Below are 19,025 nucleotides of genomic sequence, written 5' to 3'. Positions count from 1 at the left end.
ACTACTGAGCCTGCACTCTAGAGCCCACGAGGCACAACCACTGAAGCCCGTGCACCACGACTACTGAACCTGTGTGCTGCAACTACTGAAGCCTGCGCAGCTAGAGCCTGTGCTCCGCAACAAGAAAAGCCACTGCAATGAGAAGCCCGCACACCGCAACAAAGAGTAGACCCGGCTCACCGCAACTAGAGAAAGCCTGAGCGCAGCAATGAAGACCCAATGCAGCCAAAAACAAACAAACAAACATACAAAAACCCACAAGCATAAATATAAGGCCATTCGTCATTACCAGACAAAAAAATCCTGAAGTATATGGCAACTGCTTAAAAGTTACACAAGGAAGATGATACAACTCACCTGGATAGTTCAGAGGAAGGGCCACCTGCATCAAAAACGAAGCTATAGGGCCCAGACAGGTCACATAGCCAAGTCAAGTTGGCAGGTGAGGACTGGCACTTCTATGCCCTGGTAAAGACTGTGGCCCCAGGTTCCCAGATCTCCTCACTTTTTAAACGATGTCAGACATCCAAATTTTTATGGAAATGTCCCCACTTTAAGATATAGGCAGCTAATCCAATAGTGCTTTCAAAAATCACTGTATAGGCCAAAGAAACTTGTCTGAGAATGAGTTTTGGCACATGGACCACTGGTTTGTGGTTATAGGACATGGCAGATGAAGTGGAACTGAGAAAGCAGAAGGAGCCAATCCACAGTAGATGCTGTAGATAAAGATACTGCAAGAGCCCCGAGCAGGACCAGAGAGAAGAAAGCAAGAGAAGCAGGAGTCTCGGGGCCAGGCCTGAAGCCATGAGGAAAGCCTGCCCCCTCTTGGTCCACCTGCTAAGCTCCTATTCCTCTCTAACAACCACCCAAACACCACCCCCTCACTGAAGCCTTCCCTGATCTCCTGAGAGAAAGGATGTGTTTCCTTCTGCATCTTCCCACATCTTTGTGGCTCAGCCATTGCCTCACTGAGGGACTCCTGTGGGCAAAGCTGCCTTCTCTGTACCTTTCTCCAGGCCTGGTTTAGTTAAGTAATAAATGTTTGTTGGGTAAATTACAAATCAAAGGGGAAGGGGAGGACAGAGAAACCAAGATATCATAAGCATAGACTGAGAAGTCAGACTACTGTGGTTCAAATCCACCTGCTGCTGTGTGGCCTCAGAAGTTACTTCTCCAAGCTTCAGTTTCTTCATCAAAAGTGGGGTTAAAGTCTCTATTTCATGGGATTCTTGTGAGAATCACTCAAGACAAGCCACTTTGCATGGTGTCTGGCACATAGTAAGTGCTTTAAGAGTACCAGTTATAATAATAGTAATTACTGTTATTGTTATTAGCCAGAAGGATTAAAGTGCTAATGGTTGGAGCTTGAAGGAAAAGTCTGTAGATTAGAAGGGAGAGTGAGAGCAGAAAATGCTAGGAAGCATTGGTTAATACTTTGCAATCATACCAAGATAAATTAGTCCCATAAATTTGTATTGTAGCTTCCCTGAACTGTACTCTTCAATTTGTCCCCAAGTTCCTCGTAATGAGGGATATTCTAATTATTCACCTGAACCAACTGTGTTTGCTGAACCCAGCCAACTGAAGTGGGACAAAGGTGGCACCATCAAAGGTGATGTAGAAAGGACACACCCAAATGTACACTCGCCAGCAAGGAAACCTGTCACTTGTGGAAATTCAAAGTTAAGACCCTGTACAGAAGTAGCCGTAAAAGGAACCTTGCTGGAGGCAGATTTATTCTAAATGAGGTACTGATTTTTATCCTTGGCTGTGTGAGGGATTCTGTTAAAAGCCTAATATAGGTTGGCTCCCTTAGACTGATTTAAATGAACCATGTCTGAATACGTGTTTTTGAAAACCAAAGCAAAGGGAGACAGAGTATAAACAGCTGAAATTGAAAGATTCAAAAACCTTTATGCTAGGAGACCATTTTAAATGAGTGCTGAAATACTCTAGGAAGCGGAATTAACAAGAAAGAGATAAGCCATAAACAGAATCATAAACTGTCAAATGAAAATTTGGGGGGGAAAAAATCCATCCTAAGTATGAGGATACCTAATAATGAGGGCAATCTTTTTTTTAAAATTATTTAATTGTATTTATTTATTTATTTTTATTTATTTATTTTTTGGCTGTGTTGGGTCTTTGTTGCTGCGTGTGGGCTTTCTCTAGTTGTGGCGAGCGGGGGCTACTCTTTGTTGCGGTGCGTGGGCTTCTCATTGCGGTGGCTTCTCTTGTTGCTGAGTACGGGCTCTAGGCGTGTGGGCTTCAGTAGTTGTGGCACGTGGGCTCAGTAGTCGTGGCGCACGGGCTTAGTTGCTCCGCGGCATGTGGGATCTTCCCAGACCAAGGATCGAACCAGTGTCCCCTGTGTTGGCAGGCGGATTCTTAACCATTGCGCCACCAAGGGAAGTCCGAGGGCAATTTCTTTACGTGTGTTTTTTTCACCAGTCTGTAGAATGTAATATAAGCTTAGCTACATTTACTCTCATTTTCTGCTATAGGAAAGAAATCATGCAACTAAGTGAGCAGAGGAAAACTGTATGAATTTCAAGATCTGAAAGAAACAAGAGGAAGAACGAGGAATAAAGTGAACCTCTTGAAGATCTTCAAGAAGAAATTAATTCGCACTCCCGTGCCCGTAATGCAAGCATCATGGGTAAGAGAGAAAATGCACCTCAACTGTCTGTATCTGGACAGGAGTTGATAAAATCCCTAGTGCATTCCATTAGTGAATCTCCCTGTGCTTATTGCCACAGCACCTGAGCACTTTAGAACATGAAAACACACCCATTAAAGGTATTATTTGTGCATGAATATTTCAACTTTTTAAAACATTGCAAAGCTGGATAGCATTTGCACAAAATAACGCTAACAATCTGCGATACTAAACAAATACTGAAACCCAAAGTATTGTGATTCCAAACCATGCTAGGATCTCGTTTAATCAGCAGCTTGGAAATTCTATTATGGCCATAAGGAAATGAGAGAGACATGTTTCTATGCCTTCCTGAGTATAAGCCACTCCATTTCCAGCAACCATAAATGCAAAGGAATATGAGGCAAAAAGGACCTAAACAATTTCTCATAAGAACTTTGTAGGAATTTGGAGACATGTAACATACTGGAAGCCTGTAATTCATATTACATAGTTCTTAAAAATGAACGGGAATTATGCCAAAGCCAAAATCAACTTGGAGGAGAAATGGAACTCTAAAGCAAAACTTGCATTAGCTCATCTGCTGATCTCCCATGAGATCCTTGTTATGTTTTGACATGGACAGACAGCTTGTTAGTACCAGGTGAGGCAGCACTGAACTTATTCACACCAAACCCATCTAGTTGAGCCGTATAAGGGAAAATATACGTGAAACCTATCTCAAGGCAAAAACATTGTCTGCTTTTCCTTATCCTATGTCTATGGTCATGTTTGTCATCTGATCTTGAGCTAAGAGAGAAAAACACAGATGGCAACTATGACCCTAAAGGAAGGTCTAAATTTGATGAAATCACTATTGACGATGCTCAGTAAATGCTACATAAAGAGTAAGGAATTTGTTCCGATTCCTAATCTGGAAGAAGGTGCCCACTGAAAGAACTGAACATCCGTCAGCAGTCACCCAGGCCAGGTAGAAGAGAGCAAAACTGCCCCATGCTGATTCTCTCAAACTTGCAGTCCAACAGCAATCACTGGGCTTTTTCTCGATGCCTGACACTGTGCTGAGCAGCAGAGACGGGCAGTAAGTCTCGCCCTTAAGTCATCCCAGTCTTGTGGCGGGAAGACAGGCGTATAAACAATCCCCAAACAGTGAAAAGACTCTATCAGAACATTTTCAAGCTGCTTCGGGAACAGAGTAGAGAGAGTGGGGTTCTTCCTGGGTCTATCAGAAAAGGCTTCTCAGAATAAAGATAAATTTGCCAGATAAATCAAGGCAGAAAATCATTCCGAGCAATAGAAACATGGCTTTTTGTTTGTTTGTGTCTGTGTGAGATGGGGGGGGGGGGGCGGGGGAGGCGGTTCATGATAAATGAAAATCACGATATATTGAGTCTGTTAGTGTAAAAACCAGGAATGTTGAAAAGATAAAGTGTGGCTATCGTGCCTGGACTATGGCTACATAGGAGTAAAGATCAGAACCCTGGGCCTTTGGTTCCTAAAACAGTTTAAAGCCCTAATATACTCTCATTTGCATTAAAACATCCCACATTACTTTCAGGAATTTGTATTTTCATTATAATATGGAAAATACAGAGACGTGTTTAAGAACACAGGCTCTAGAGTCAAACTACGTGGCTTCAAATCCTGGCTTCACATCATACTCTCAGTGAGACCTTGCTATCATCAGAGCCTCCTTTTCTCACTGGTAAAATGGTGGTGGTCGTGCTAACCACCTGACAGTGTTTTGTGAAGATCAAGGATGAGAACTGATCGGAAGGACAGGCGTATAGAAAGCACTCAGCACGTTAGCTGCTGTCATCAGCCTCAACATCAGAGGTCAGCAAACTACAGTCTGCCAGCAAATCCTACCCACAGCCTGTTTTTGTAAATGAAGTTTCATTAGGAGACCACCTCACCTATTTATGTGGTGTCTGTGGCTACTGCCACTCTACAATGGCAGAGTTGAGTAGTTGTGACAGCAATGTGATGGCAGGTAAGCCTAAAACATTTATTCTCTGGCCTTTTGTAGAATGACTTTGTCAACTCCTGCTCTATATAGTGAGGTGAACTTAGTTGTTTCATCATATTAGATTCATATGGGTAGTCAAAATTAATACCTTACATTTGAGGAACACTTCACAGAGGGTCTCTATATTATCTCACTTAATCTCCACAAATTATCATCATCAGTTTACAGATAAGGAAACACAATCTAAGAGACTTAACAGATTTGCTCAAGGCCATACCCAGACCGTAAAGGGAGAAGCCAGCATTCAAACCCATGTCTGCAAACTTAAGTCTCAGTGCTCTGTAGCTATTACATGTATATCTATGACGCGACATCTGCAAGTTTGAGAGAATCAGCATGGGGGCACTTTTGCTTTCTTCTGCCTGTCTTGGGTGACTGCTGACAGATTTTCAGTTCTTTCAGTGGGCACCTTCTTCCAGATTAGGAATGAGAACAAATTCCTTACTCTTTACTTCCCTATTAAGTGCAAATTTAAGGGAGAGGATGTTGAATTTTTGTACTGATCATTGAGACCAAGACAGTCTAGTCAAACTGGGGAATGATTATCTTGATAACCCATGTATAATTTCATTTGTTTTCACAAAATTTATCTTACTTCACTTTGTGTTGATGTAGATTCCTCAAAGAACATCAAGAAGTATTATCAGAGCTCTATCTGCTGAAAAGAAAACTAATGAAACTACTTCCATCATAGATAACTCTGAAAAAAACAGGAATGACTTACTTACCATCTTAGATACACTAACCTCAAAAGAAAACTTGTCATTGGAGAAATTAAAGCAGATCAAGATACCAGATATTCAAATATTGCATGAAAAGGTAAATATTCATGACAGTATAGTCCAAGTGTTTGTGGTTTTTACTTGATATACAGACCTCTTCAATTGTATTTCCCTGTCTTACATTTTATTTTTTTATTTATATTTTATAAGTGTAGAAAGTATCTATAAATAATATATATTTAATCTAAAAATAATATAAATATTTATATATTTTTTTTTATTTCTTAAGTCAAAGTTTGAGAAAAATCAAAGAGTAAAGATTGTGGCTTGATTTTATTATTTTATGCTATTTACTATTTCCCAACTGGTACAGATTATGGACATTTACTCCTCCTGCCTCATAAGTAAAAGGTACTTTTTATTTAAAAAAATAAATGAAAGTAACATGGAAATGCTAGACATGTGACTATTTCCCCCAAAACTATAAGTGTAAAAGCGACATTGATTGGCCCAAATGCTGATAACAAATAATTTAGATATTTATTCAGTTAACTAGGAAATATTTAATCGGTCATATCCATGTACTAAGTGTGAACAGCTATTGAAGAAACACATATGAACAGAGCAGTGTCTTGCCTTGGTGAGCCTGGAGGATGTTAGAAAAAGCTCTGCCAACAAGTTGCTTTTTTTTTTTAATTTTTAAAAAATTTTTGGCTGCATTGGGCCCTCATTGCTGCATACGGGCCTTCTCTAGTCGTGGCGAGCGGGGGCTACTCTTCGTTGCAGTGCATGGGCTTCTCATTGTGGTGACTTCTCTTGTTGCAGAGCACGGGCTCTAGGCGTGCAGGCTTCAGTAGTTGTGGCACGTGGGCTCAGTAGTTGTGGCGCATGGGCTTAGTTGCTCCGTGGCATGTGGGATCTTCCCGTACCAGGGATCGAACCTGTGTCCCCTGCACTGTTGACAGACGGGTTCTTAACCACTGCACCACCAGGAAAGTCCCAACAAGTTGCTTTTTAACATAGATACTTTCTCCTGTCAGGTGTGTGGAGGAGGCACATATGCCCTGTGTGCTATTGTCCTGTGGTGGCCCGAGCTGTCTCGGCTCCTGACCCTCTCGAGGAACACCCTCCAGAAAGCTCAGGAAGCAGAGTTCGTGATTCGCAATTTGAACAACCAAGTTCAAGGGTTGAAAAATCAGGTAAACGATGTCTTCTCATGCTTTATTTGTAAAATTAATAGCAATTAAAAAAACAAACTATTTGAAATTTTAAAAATTTCCATTTAACTTCTAAGTGAAAGGGTAGATTCTAGATGTTAGATGTTCTTGTGCCTGACAATATAGAATAAAAATATAGATGTGGATAAGAATGGTGATTTAGAAGTAGCTGTGAATATTGACATACTTTCTCATATATATTACATATACACATATATACATATAATATGTGTGTGTGTGTATAGTGTGTATGTGTGTATATGGTAAGAAAGAAGAGAAAAATCTCAAAGTATATGTTTGTAGGACATATATAGACTTGTGTGGATATGTTTCCTTTATAGCAAACACTGCATAGAAATGTGTAAACTCCTAGCCTTGAAGGTTTGAAAACTATAGAGCTCTCAAAGTAAAGAATATTTTTCATAAATTCAAGGGTATGTTTGAAATTCTACTAAATAGACAAATTTTGATGTTAGAATTTAATTTAATATTAGAAAATATTTTAATGGGAATATACTCTTAATGCCTTGAACTCTTTCCTATGTTGATAGACATGATAAAGTTGTTTTAATATTTAAGTACCTGATAATGTAAAATAATTTTAAATGGTTTCATTTACTTTTCTGGTCATATTAATAAATGGGTATAATTTTTAATTACCTAGCTTTCTTTAGTGTTTTTTTTGTGAATACATTATATTTATCTTGAAAGGATGAATACAATTTTAGGTGTTTTGTGAATACATTGTGTTCAACTTAAAAACAAGATGATGATGTGCTTCCTAGTTTGCTTTTTTTTTTTTTTTTTTGGACAGTATACATAGAGCCTTTGATGAAGAAGAAAAAGCTCCAAAAGAGCTGAATTTTTTACCAATATAAGGTAAATATTTTATCAGTTAGCATTCTTGTTTGCAAGCAACAGAAACCAAGTCCTCACCAAAAAGGAAGACATCTGGGTCTCAGAAGTGAGAGGAGAACAGAGAGCCAGCCTTGGGAATGGGGTGAGAACCACAGCGATGAGACACACTCCTGCGCATGCGCACACGCAGAGCACCAGTTTGCTCCGTGAGCCTCGCCTCCGTGCATCCGAACCCCGGCTGGTCCTACGTGCTTGCCCCACAGGCTCCGGATCCAAGTTCCAGAGCAAGTCTCTGATTAACTTAGAGAACATCCCCACACATCCTAAATGTTGAAAATTTTTATTTACATAGTCATAATTCTATATTGCCACCTAGTTTTTCACTTATATGTTATTCTTCATTGCTTTAACAAATATTCATTGAGTACCTACTGCGTGCTGGGCATTTATCTAGATGCTGGGAATACAGCAGTGAACAAACGCAAATCCTGGTCTTGCATCCCTGTGGTTAAAACAATCCTTAATGGTTTAATGTAATTTTAAACTACTATATTGCCCCTTCTCAAAAACCAGAAATCTCACACCATTTAAATAATTCCCGTGTTAAGCTATTACTTTTAAAAGGTAACCCCTGAAGTGTATAATAGCAGAATCTGGCTTAATCAGCACATAAATGGAGAACTGGAAAAGGATGGGGGTTGTCATGTTGATAAAATGATGTGCTATTTTCCTCTTGATTAGAAGGGGGAAGCATGCCAGAAGAGATTACGAGAGAATTCTCAGGAGTCATGACAGAGGATGGATTGCAGAGAGATGTTTTAAGAGTGAAGTAATTTAGCAATCTCTTTCTTTCTGAATATGGCATAGACTAATCTACACTGAGATTTCATGTGTATAATTTGGTGCTTCCTATCCAGAGTATTTATTTCTGGAATTCTCATCTTACTTCTGTGCATTCTTACTCACTGCTTCTCCATTTTATTTTTTTATTGAAATATAATTGACATAGAACGTTGTATTCGTTTTAGGTATACAACATAATGATTTGATATATGTATATATTGCAAAATGATTAGCACAATAAATTTAGTTAACATCCATCACCGCACATAGTTACATTTTGTTTCTTGTGATGAGAACTTTTAAGATCTTTCTTAGCAACTGTTATCCATTTTAAAGTTTAAAAAGTTCTAGAGAATTAAGGAACAACTCCAAAAAATTAAATTACATATTTTTAATCATGTAAATATTTCTTTTTGTTTCATCATTTGCCAATGACTACCATTAAATCCTTTTCCACAAAATCTGTGTGGCTTAAATTAAGCTGGCTATTTTTGTGGGGAAATAAAGGGAGATTTTCTTTTTTCCTTAACTATGTTTGATCCTAATTAGCCCTGCTTCTGTCACAGTTAATTTATTAAATACAGCTCAACTTGCAGATGATATTGTCCCATTTCTCTTTGTTTTTTCTCTTTCTCTCATTTGTTGGAATCCCAAGAAAAAGTCCGTGACCTTTCTCAAATCACACAGTTAAGAATTTGCACTTCTAGGTTGTAAACATTTTAGTTCTATCATTCCTCCACCAAGTGTACACAGTATCTGGAATTTATCTTTGTAGCCTTCTCTGAGTTCAAACTCGTTTATTAAAAGGAAGAATGCTTTCTTTTTACTCTCAAAGAAAGTACATTATCTGAATCTGAAGAATGTTTAAAAGAGTAAGTATTTTAACTTATATTAAACTTATTATTTAAACTTAATATTTTAACTTATATTAAAGAAAATGTTCTCAACTTATTAAACATAATGATCACTGTAAGTAATTTCTGTGACATTTGTTGATATGATAGAATGCTAACATCTTATTAAAACAGAATTTGTGTTTTCGATTTGTATCAGGAAAAGTCATTAGTCCTACATCAATAATTGTTTTCAAATAACAATTTTGATCACTAAAAATGTTTTAAGAGATAAGTTCACATTATTAAGAAAACATGGTAATGAAAACAGATAATATCACCTTTTAAAAGAGTCCTTTAACATGAATCTATTGTTTAATTATGTAGACTTCTATTATATTTTTAGTGACCTCTATTTGGTCCAGCTAAGTAAGGAAACGTCACAGAATGTGCCTAATTGTTATGTTTGCCTCATTGTTGTTTTTTTCTTATTCCAGATCAAAAATATAAATAAACTGGCAGAAGTCTCCGAAAACAATGCCTTACAGCTAAGTGAGAAACTGAGGAATATGAGAAACCAAAGTGAATCTGAAGAAGAAAAAATGAATCTTTTAATCAAGAAACTGAAAATGTTCTTGTTAGGTAATTTTTTTTTAAATATTAGGACTAGTTTCCATCCCTCCCCCACTCTTCCTCCTCTTCTCTCTCCCCATCCTCCTCCTCCTCCTTCTTTTTCTTCCTTTTTTAATGTATACTCAAACATCACAACCAACTCCAAATTACATTAACTGGAAATGACATGGCTAAATCAGAAACATGATATACTCCTTGATTTTAAATTTCTTAATGAAAACAATTCCAAAATATTAACTCTGTATCAAAAAAAATATGGCTCTCTGTATAAGATTAGTTTAGTAATAAATCCTAGAATTTAGTTAGAATTCCAAAGAAGTGAACATGGTGTTTAAAGTTATTTTTTTAAACAAGGAAAATCTAACATGAAGACTCTGTCAGATTCCATAACTTTCTCTGCTGACAGACTGTGTGAGATCAAGGTATGCCAGCTGTTGGTTAGTACATCAAATACTGTAGTGTGGTGGCATTTAAAATATTGGTTATTTTAGATAACTATTATTGACTATTTTCCAAGACTCATGTTGGCTTTCTGTGACTGACCAAAGGGGGAACTATTTGATTCATTATTATTATGAATTATAATTATGAACTTAATGCCCCTCCTTGTGCCTTATTTTCGGAGAGGTTTGTTTTAAACTCCAGAGAACTATTAGTTAAAGATAAAAATCAAATAGTACAGCTGGAAATTGATGGGAAATCTCGCTCTCGGTAAATAATGTTGTTTGGGTACAACACTACATGGAATTGATCTGAGGAGGCTTTCTTTCCTATAGCTGTCTTCCAAGTTCAATAATTTAATATTCTCCACATGAATTAATCGACAGTTGGGATGTCGGTTATAATCACTGCAATCACTTTATTAAATCTGTTTATTTATAAGACACCCCTGTGGCCAAGTATTCTTTCCATCTCACTGTTTCTAGAAATTGTATTAGCATCTTTAGTCCTGATTTTCAAAATAAGAAAAAAATAGGGAGTAAAAATGATCAGTAAAAATGACCAAAATAATCAGTAAAAATGATTGGGTGTGGGATCAGTCAACTGGACATTTTGTTTGTTCAAAAGCAAGTTTTCAGTGAGCGAGCGAGACGGATTGATATTAACTAGACACAGATCCAGGAACTGTGTGAGGAACACGGTAGCTCTTTCTGCAGATACAAGTCAATTCAGACACCAAAACTAAAACGAAATCAGAACTGCCACAGCGTCCTCAGTTCCAGCAACGGGTCAAAAAGCAGGTTCTACCTGTTTTCCTCCTAGTTCACTGGGTCACAGAGCCTACTCCTATACTGGTCCTAGTTCTCATTGATACTAAATAAGTTTCTAATAAAAATGTCACTTTAATTAGCCTAAGGAATTAGGGGGAAAAAAAACTGTGCTCAGATAATTACAATAAAAATTAGAACTAGGCATCAAGAAAAATCCTATTCCATAAAAGGAACTTTCCTGATCAGGGTCCAAGACTCTTGGTCACCAGGAAGCAGTGCCCCTCACCCACCCAGTTCTTTGCTTTTCTTGGCTATAAAGCCCAAATAAAATGATCATTACATTTATGGTGGCCACACTATTCAGCTCTTCTTTTACCATCTTAATATTTTCCTTATGGTCTGAATTCCTTATTAACAGAGTTATGTGTCACTTCTCCTGAAAGTGAATTTATAATCACTTGAATATGAATTTTTAATCTCATAAGAAATGCCAAGAAATGTTTCATGACTGAATACGGGGTTAAATTCAATTCACTTTTTATTAGAACTTTTTTTTTTTTTTTAATGTCTGAAACATTTATATTAACATATTTCCATACATATTTCCATACACAAACAAATAGAAGATTTTTAGAAATTTCATGTAATGTCTGAAACATTTATATTAACATATTTCCATACAAATAACCCAATGAAAGTTTAGTATTAGTTGTTTTGTTTGTTTTTTTATACTGCAGGTTCTTATTAGGCATCAATTTTATACACATCAGTGTATACATGTCAATCCCAATCGCCCAGTTCAGCACACCACCATCCCCACCCCACCGCAGTTTTCCCCCCTTGGGGTCCATATGTCCATTCTCTACATCTGTGTCTCAACTTCTGCCCTGCAAACCGGCTCATCTGTACCATTTTTCTAGGTTCCACATACATGCATTAATATACGATATTTGTTTTTCTCTTTCTGACTTACTTCACTCTGTATGACAGTCTCTAGATCCATCCACGTCTCAACAAATGACTCAATTTCGTTCCTTTTTATGGCTGAGTAATATTCCATTGTATATATGTGCCACATCTTCTTTATCCATTCGTCTGTTGATGGGCATTTAGGTTGCTTCCATGACCTGGCTATTGTAAATAGTGCTGCAATGAACATTCGGGTGCATGTGTCTTTTTGAATTACGGTTTTCTCTGGGTATATGCCCAGTAGTGGGATTGCTGGGTCATATGGTAATTCTATTTTTAGTTTTTTAAGGAACCTCCATATTGTTCTCCATAGTGGCTGTATCAATTTACATTCCCACCAACAGTGCAAGAGGGTTCCCTTTTCTCCACACCCTCTCCAGCATTTGTTGTTTGTAGATTTTCTGATGATGCCCATTCTAACAGGAGTGAGGTGATACCTCATTGTAGTTTTGATTTGCATTTCTCTAATAATTAGTGATGTTGAGCATCTTTTCATGTGCTTCGTGGCCATCTGTATGTCTTCTTTGGAGAAATGTCTATTTAGGTCTTCTGCCCATTTTTGGATTGGGGTGTTTGTTTCTTTAATATTGAGCTGAATGAGCTGTTTATATATTTTGGAGATTAATCCTTTGTCCGTTGATTCGTTTGCAAATATTTTCTCCCATTCTGAGGGTTGTCTTTTCGTCTTGTTTATGGTTTCCTTTGCTGTGCAAAAGCTTTGAAGTTTCATTAGGTCCCATTTGTTCATTTTTGATTTTATTTCCATTTTTCATGACTGAATACGGGGTTAAATTCAATTCACTTTTTATTAGAACTTTTTTTTTTTTAACAAAAGTTACTATTCCTAGAAAGAGCCAACTCCTTGATTCTGTTTAAAATATGGTTTTAATTTATTCATGAAAAATTCTCGTCACATTTTTTTCAAAAACATTATAGGAAGTAAAATATTCCTTTTGGGAATTCCCTGGCGGTGCAGTGGTTAGGACTCAGCGCTTTCACTGCCAGGGCCTGGGTTCAATCGCTGGTCGGGGAACTAAGATCCCACAAGCTGCAGGGTGTGGCCAAAAAAAAAAAAAGGAAGTTAAATATTCCTTTTATATTAAACAAGAATAGCTAAGGCAAAAATGATTGCAAAGAAGATATATACTAGGGTCATGTCACTCAAATACTGAAAGCTATCCAGGGCTCCTATTGTCTCTCTCTTTTTTTTTTTTTTTTTTTTTAGTATTTATTTACTTATTTAGCTGTGCCGGGTTTTAGTTGTGGCACGCATGCGGGATTTAGTTCCCTGACCAGGGATCGAACCCCGGCCTCCTGCACTGGGAGCGCAGAGTCTTAACCACTGGACCGCCAGGGAAGTCCCCGCATTGTCTCTTGAATGAAGTCCAGTTTCCTTAGCCTCACATTTAGGGGCATGTGTGATCTGCTTCCAGCCTTCCCGAACTTCCACTCCTTTTTTTTTTTTTTTTTTTTTTTTAACTTTTTTAGACACTTTTTTGCTTTTTTAGTTACTTTTTTAGACCCCCCCCCCGCCCCCCACCGGCCAGCCAGGAGTGACCCGCGCACTGTTACCTGTTCCACCCTGAGCTTTGGCCTCGGCGGAGAATGCCCTTACCCTCTTCTCACTGCACGTCTCCACAAATGTAATCTGTGCGGGCCTCTAAGACCGGGTTGAAATGCTGTCTTGAAGTTCTTCCTGAAGTATTTTCTCCTCCCTCTGAACCCCACATCATTTTGTCTTAAGTTTATCACTTCTGTTCGTAAGGGATCAGTAATCATCTAAAATGACTTATAATTCCCCACTTGGTGGTGAACCCCTTGGGGATCAGACCTGTGTCTGATTCATCTCTGACTTCCCCCGTGGCGCTCAGCATCTGTGCCTCGATAAGGAGCCAGAGAGAGACAAAGAGCTATTACCCCACATACCGAGAGTCCATCTTATGCACTTTAGTTCTCAAAGGGGGCCAATTTTATTCTTCTGAAAAGCAGGACATAGATGTATTTAAAGGTTTCTTTCCCGCCCCCCCCGGGCTGCACTTGGCGGCACGCGGGATCCTAGTTCCCCAATCAGAGATGGAACCCATGACCCCTGCCGTGGAATCACAGAGTGCCAACCACTGGACCACCAGGGAGTTCCCTAAAAGTTTCTTTATAATATGTTAATCATACTGTAAATTACTCTGTTTTGTTGCATCCCCTTCTCAAAATAGGCCCTTGAGAAGTAGCATCAGTTATAATTACCCAGTTATGCAGGTGAGCAAAAATTGTGAGCCTTTTTAATGTCATGGAGGATTAGAGTGGAGTTTTGTTGAGTCCAAACCCAGTGCTTCCCCATTGTCTCATTCATGGTATTTGAATCTCTTTTTTTTAAATTGAAGTATAGTTGATTTATAATGTTGTTAATTTCTTCTGTATAACAAAGTGATTCAGTTATACATACATATGTACATTCTTTTTAATATTCTTTTCCATTATGGTTTATCACAGGGTATTGAAGATAGTTCCCTGTGCTATACAGTAGGACCTTGTTGTTTATCCATCCTATATATAATAGTTTGCCATTGTGTTTGAATCTTAATGACATCTAAACATTTTAATTGCTTTTGAAACTGTACTTATAATAAACAGTTCTTGTGAGGACATTTCGAAGAACACACAGTATCCCAGATCTGTCATTTTTCGTTTTTCCAACAAGCATTGAATGAATTCAGCTTCACAAGAGCAGCATTTCTTTCAGAGAGAAGGGAAAATTGAGGATGAAGAAGCATCTGTGAGACATATACAATAATCCCTGTATTCTAGGGACACATAATCAAATGCAAATTAACTTAGAATTCGTTGTGGTGATATTTACAAGGTAGAATGATAAGGAGACACAATTACCTAAAACCCATCTTCTTATTTAAGAGGATAACGTGCCTCCAGAGGACATAGAGAGGGTTGCAAATCGTGTACCTGACATCCACCTACGAGTAACATCGCAAAATCTGACCCATGAATTTGACAAAACACGGAAACTTATGCAACTCTGTGAGGACTACAGGACAGAGGAGAACAGGCTAAATAAAGCAGCAGATGGAGCCGGAAAGGTTTTGGTGAAGGCAAAAGCAGCTGAGTAAGTACAGTATTAATATTCTCCTCCTCCTCTAACAGGCCATCTGCCAAAAGGCCATCTGAAAAATATTTGCCTAAGGAGCTATAACGTTCAAATGAAATTACCCTCTGATCGTTCATTGCCCAAAATGAGCGCTAAGCTGTCTGTGGAGGTGCCCCAGAAAGCTGGGAAACTGGGAGGCATTGTGCAGAGATGCTTGTTTCCCATTTTCCTTAGTGTCTGAATGCCCTTCCAGTGTCTGCTACTTCTTTATACCAATATACACCAGTAAATGCCATGTATTAATTATATGCCAATATCTTAACAAGTGCTGGGATTGTCTGTGTATTCTTCCTTTCTTGCATACCTATTTATTTTTTTAAAAAATCTTTATTGGAGTACAATTGCTTTACAATGGTGTGTTCGTTTCTGCTGTATAACAAAGTGAATCAGCTATACATATACATATATCCCCATACCTCCTCCCTCTTGCATCTCCCTCCCACCCTCCCTATCCCACCCCTCTAGGTGGTCACAAAGCACCGAGTTGATCTCCCTGTGCTATGTGGCTGCTTCCCACTAGCTATCTATTTTACATTTGGTAGTGTATATATGTCCATGCCACTCTCTCACTTCGTCCCAGCTTACCCTTCCCCCTCCCCGTGTCCTCAAGTCCATTCTCTATGTCTTGCATACCTATTTTTGTTTCTTTCTGTATTTACTACAATATCAGTACTTTGAAAATCTAGAGTAAAAAAAGTATATCACATTAAAAATATGACGGTGAGACAGAGAAGAAGTGAACACTAGTGCCCCAGGAGTAATACAGGAGTAGAATGATATATACGGTACACAAAGTCCACTAACTCTTGCTTCCTTTTGCCCCTGTCGACTTAGCCAAGCAAAGAGGAAAAGCCACCTTGATGTTTTTATGATCATGGGGTGCTGTGAGTCCAGGTCATAGGGTCAGTGGATGATGGTACCATCATCAACACCCACCACCATTTTTGGACGCCCAGAAGCAGAGTTGAGACCTGAGCTGCCTTCACTGTCTCATCACCCACCTATACAGATGAAGTGCACCAGACTCCACTGAAAGCCCAGCCCCTTCTGGTTTTAATATTTCAAACTAGGAAGATTAAGCAACTGGGCACAATCATGCAGCAATTAAAAATGATGCTGACGAAGGATTTTTAGTAACATGCAGAGATTCTTACAGTGTAATGTTAATGCTTGTAAAAAGAAGATAACAGATTATACGTGGAAGAGGATCTCAATCATGAAAAGAAAAAAACTGGTAGGACAAAAATGCTAGAATGTGCCAATATCTTAACAGGTGGTGGTAGGATTACTGGTAAATTTTCCCTCCCTGCTATTTTTTTCTTCTTCTTTTATTGGGGTACTTTCTAAATTTACTATAATGAGCAGTACATTGAAAATCTAAAGGAAAAAAAGAATTCAGTAAAAAGATATGGGGGAGGGGGGAGTTATGAGAAGGAAAGCCTCCAGAACCCTCACAGTAATTGTAGAGAAAAAAGTATAGAAAGGGAGAGCAATATACTGTATGATTCCAACTATAGGATATTCTGGAAAAAGCAAAACTATGGAGACACAGTAAAAAAAGATCAGTGGTTGCAGGGGTTGAGGGGAGGGATGAATAGGCAAGCACAGGAATTTTAAGACAGTGGAAACACTCAGTTTGATACTGTAATGATAAATACATGTCATTATACGTTTGTCCAGACCCCTAGAATGGACAACACCAGGAGTGAGCCCTAATGTAAACTGTGGACTTTGGGTGTTTACAATGTGTCAGTATAGGTTCATCAGTTGTAACAAATGGACCCTCTGGTGCAGGATGTTGATAATTGGGCAGGTTATGCATGTGTGAGGGCAGGGAGTGTGTGGGAAATCCCTGTACCTTCCTCTCAATTGTGCTGTGAACTTAAACTGCTCTTAAAAAAAAAAAGCTGTGTGTTTTTTTTTCTTCTTCAACGGAGAGAAGGATTATCACCGGGAGGAGAGGCTGGGTTGGATGGGGAAGGGGTTGTTTTGCCATTTAGCTGTTTTTGCTCTCACACAAGCATTTCTAATGATGCCTCTGCTAAGATCTATTTCCCTGACTTTGTACCTTCTTCCAAAGGTGCTTCTGAGCCCACAGATCTAAGTATCTGGTGAATGTTGACTTGAGGTGAGCTCATTTCTGTAAAATAGACTATCACCTGGAATGCTTGTGATGGTAACCTCTGACTGGGCCCCTGGGCAGCTGGAATGTCAGCGAAGCTTAAATAAACCTGAATAAACACAGCCTGAAAACGCAGGGCCTTTCGTTCTCTTTTGCTCCCTTTGGAGCCTCTTGACTACCCCGCCCCCTATTCCAAAAAGGATTTCAAGAGCGTTACTTAAGTTTGAGAAATCAGAGAACTGGAATTGGCCAAAGATAGTTTTTTTTTGTTCCAAGCTTGGCAATTTTATCCCCCAAACCTCTCTGCTTATGACAAGTTAAGAAGAAACGAGACCTGTAACCTTGATTTCCATATCTGGCAAAATCTGTATCTATGCATGCATATGTATGTGCTTTTACTGGCATCTAAATGTACCTTTGTCTCAAAAGGAAGACTTCAGCACTTTGCCTTGCTTAAGAGTGATTTCAATTGACTTTATAAATAATTCAGTAAAGTTTTTGTTGAGTCGAATGAACTCTCAAGGTGAAATAAATGAATAATTGTATATTTATCTAATCTGATATGTTAATATCTTAGAAAAGCAGCAAATGTTCTATTAAATCTCGACAAAATGTTGAGTAAGTTGCAACAAGTTCACATCACTCAAGTATGGGCAAGTTCTACCATCACACAGCTGACTGCCCAGATAACAAAAATAATAAAGAACGCCCTGCAGGTATTTCTCTATCTTCCTTGAAACTAACCTGAAATAGACTTTGAGTGTGAAGACAGCACAGTTTTTATATCTCATCTTACCTGTCTGATGGAATTATTATGATGATAAATAAGATTATGATAGTATTATGTGTTTAATTAATGTTCTACAGAGTTATCCCGGCATTATTTCATCTCATTGTTGACCAAGCCTGGGGGACAAAGCAGGTGTTACCATCAGCTTGTAAATGAAGAAACTAAGACTCATGGAGGTTAAGTCACTCACCTAATGTCTCCCAGCTAATTAATGGTAGATGTGAGGCCAGTATTTATCCCTTCTGATACCAGGGAAAGTAAGGGACTTCTGAAAGCTCACCAACCAAAGAAATTAAGTTAATTGTTGCCAGATTTTTATAACAAAATATGCATGAAATCTCATCAGCGTATCCTAAGACTGAAAGACTATCTTACCTGAAAGAAAGGGTTCCACCCACTGTTTGGCAGGAATAAAGCCACGGTTTAACCCAGGGGATGGATCCAGAAGAGGAAGCCTGGCAGCTGGAGGACAGAACAGGACCTAGACTGAGAGTCTGTGACGTATCTCCCTCCAGCACATCTTCTTCCCAGCAGATTGCAAGCTTCTCAGTCTCTGTTCTTCCCCGGAGTCTTAGATATCTAAATACATGCATCATGAAAAGAAAAGCAGAAAGCACCAGCACAGGAAGTTGTGCACCTGGAAATAAAAAGCTTAGATATGAAGAGGTTGCATATATACAGGAGCAAAAAATAAAGAAGGTCTCCGGGTTTTCCCCTTCTAGACATCTACTCTAGAACAGGGATTGGCAAAATACAGCCCAAGGGCCACAGGGACCCACCAACTGTTGTATCCAAAGTCACACCGCTTTATTGGAATTCAGCCACATATTGTCCATGGATGCTTTTGCACTACAATGGCACAGAGTTGAATAGATGCAACAGAGATTTTATGGACCACAGAGTGTAAAATATTTACTAGCAGGCCCTTTACAGAAAAAGCTTCAAGATTCCTGCTCTAGAAAAACTCCCACCTATGCCC

At 38.6% G+C, this 19,025-nt stretch overlaps 1 protein-coding gene across 1 annotated transcript in view; it reads left to right on the top strand.

Annotated features, from left to right (window-relative positions):
• Positions 1–19,025, top strand: part of LAMB4 (laminin subunit beta 4) — a 112,110-nt gene that overhangs the window by 80,320 nt on the left and 12,765 nt on the right. Inside the window, 10 exon segments of the mRNA XM_059932538.1 lie at positions 2,508–2,540; positions 2,542–2,597; positions 2,600–2,662; positions 5,307–5,343; positions 5,345–5,510; positions 6,437–6,515; positions 6,518–6,612; positions 9,662–9,806; positions 14,885–15,092; positions 17,834–17,972. Of these exon segments, the coding sequence (XP_059788521.1) occupies positions 2,508–2,540; positions 2,542–2,597; positions 2,600–2,662; positions 5,307–5,343; positions 5,345–5,510; positions 6,437–6,515; positions 6,518–6,612; positions 9,662–9,806; positions 14,885–15,092; positions 17,834–17,972 (1,021 nt within the window).

This window comes from Balaenoptera ricei, chromosome 9 (assembly GCF_028023285.1).
Source record: "Balaenoptera ricei isolate mBalRic1 chromosome 9, mBalRic1.hap2, whole genome shotgun sequence".
Lineage (NCBI taxonomy): Eukaryota > Metazoa > Chordata > Mammalia > Artiodactyla > Balaenopteridae > Balaenoptera > Balaenoptera ricei.
Note: the sequence above shows the minus strand (reverse complement) of the source record. Positions and strands in the feature narration are given on the sequence as shown.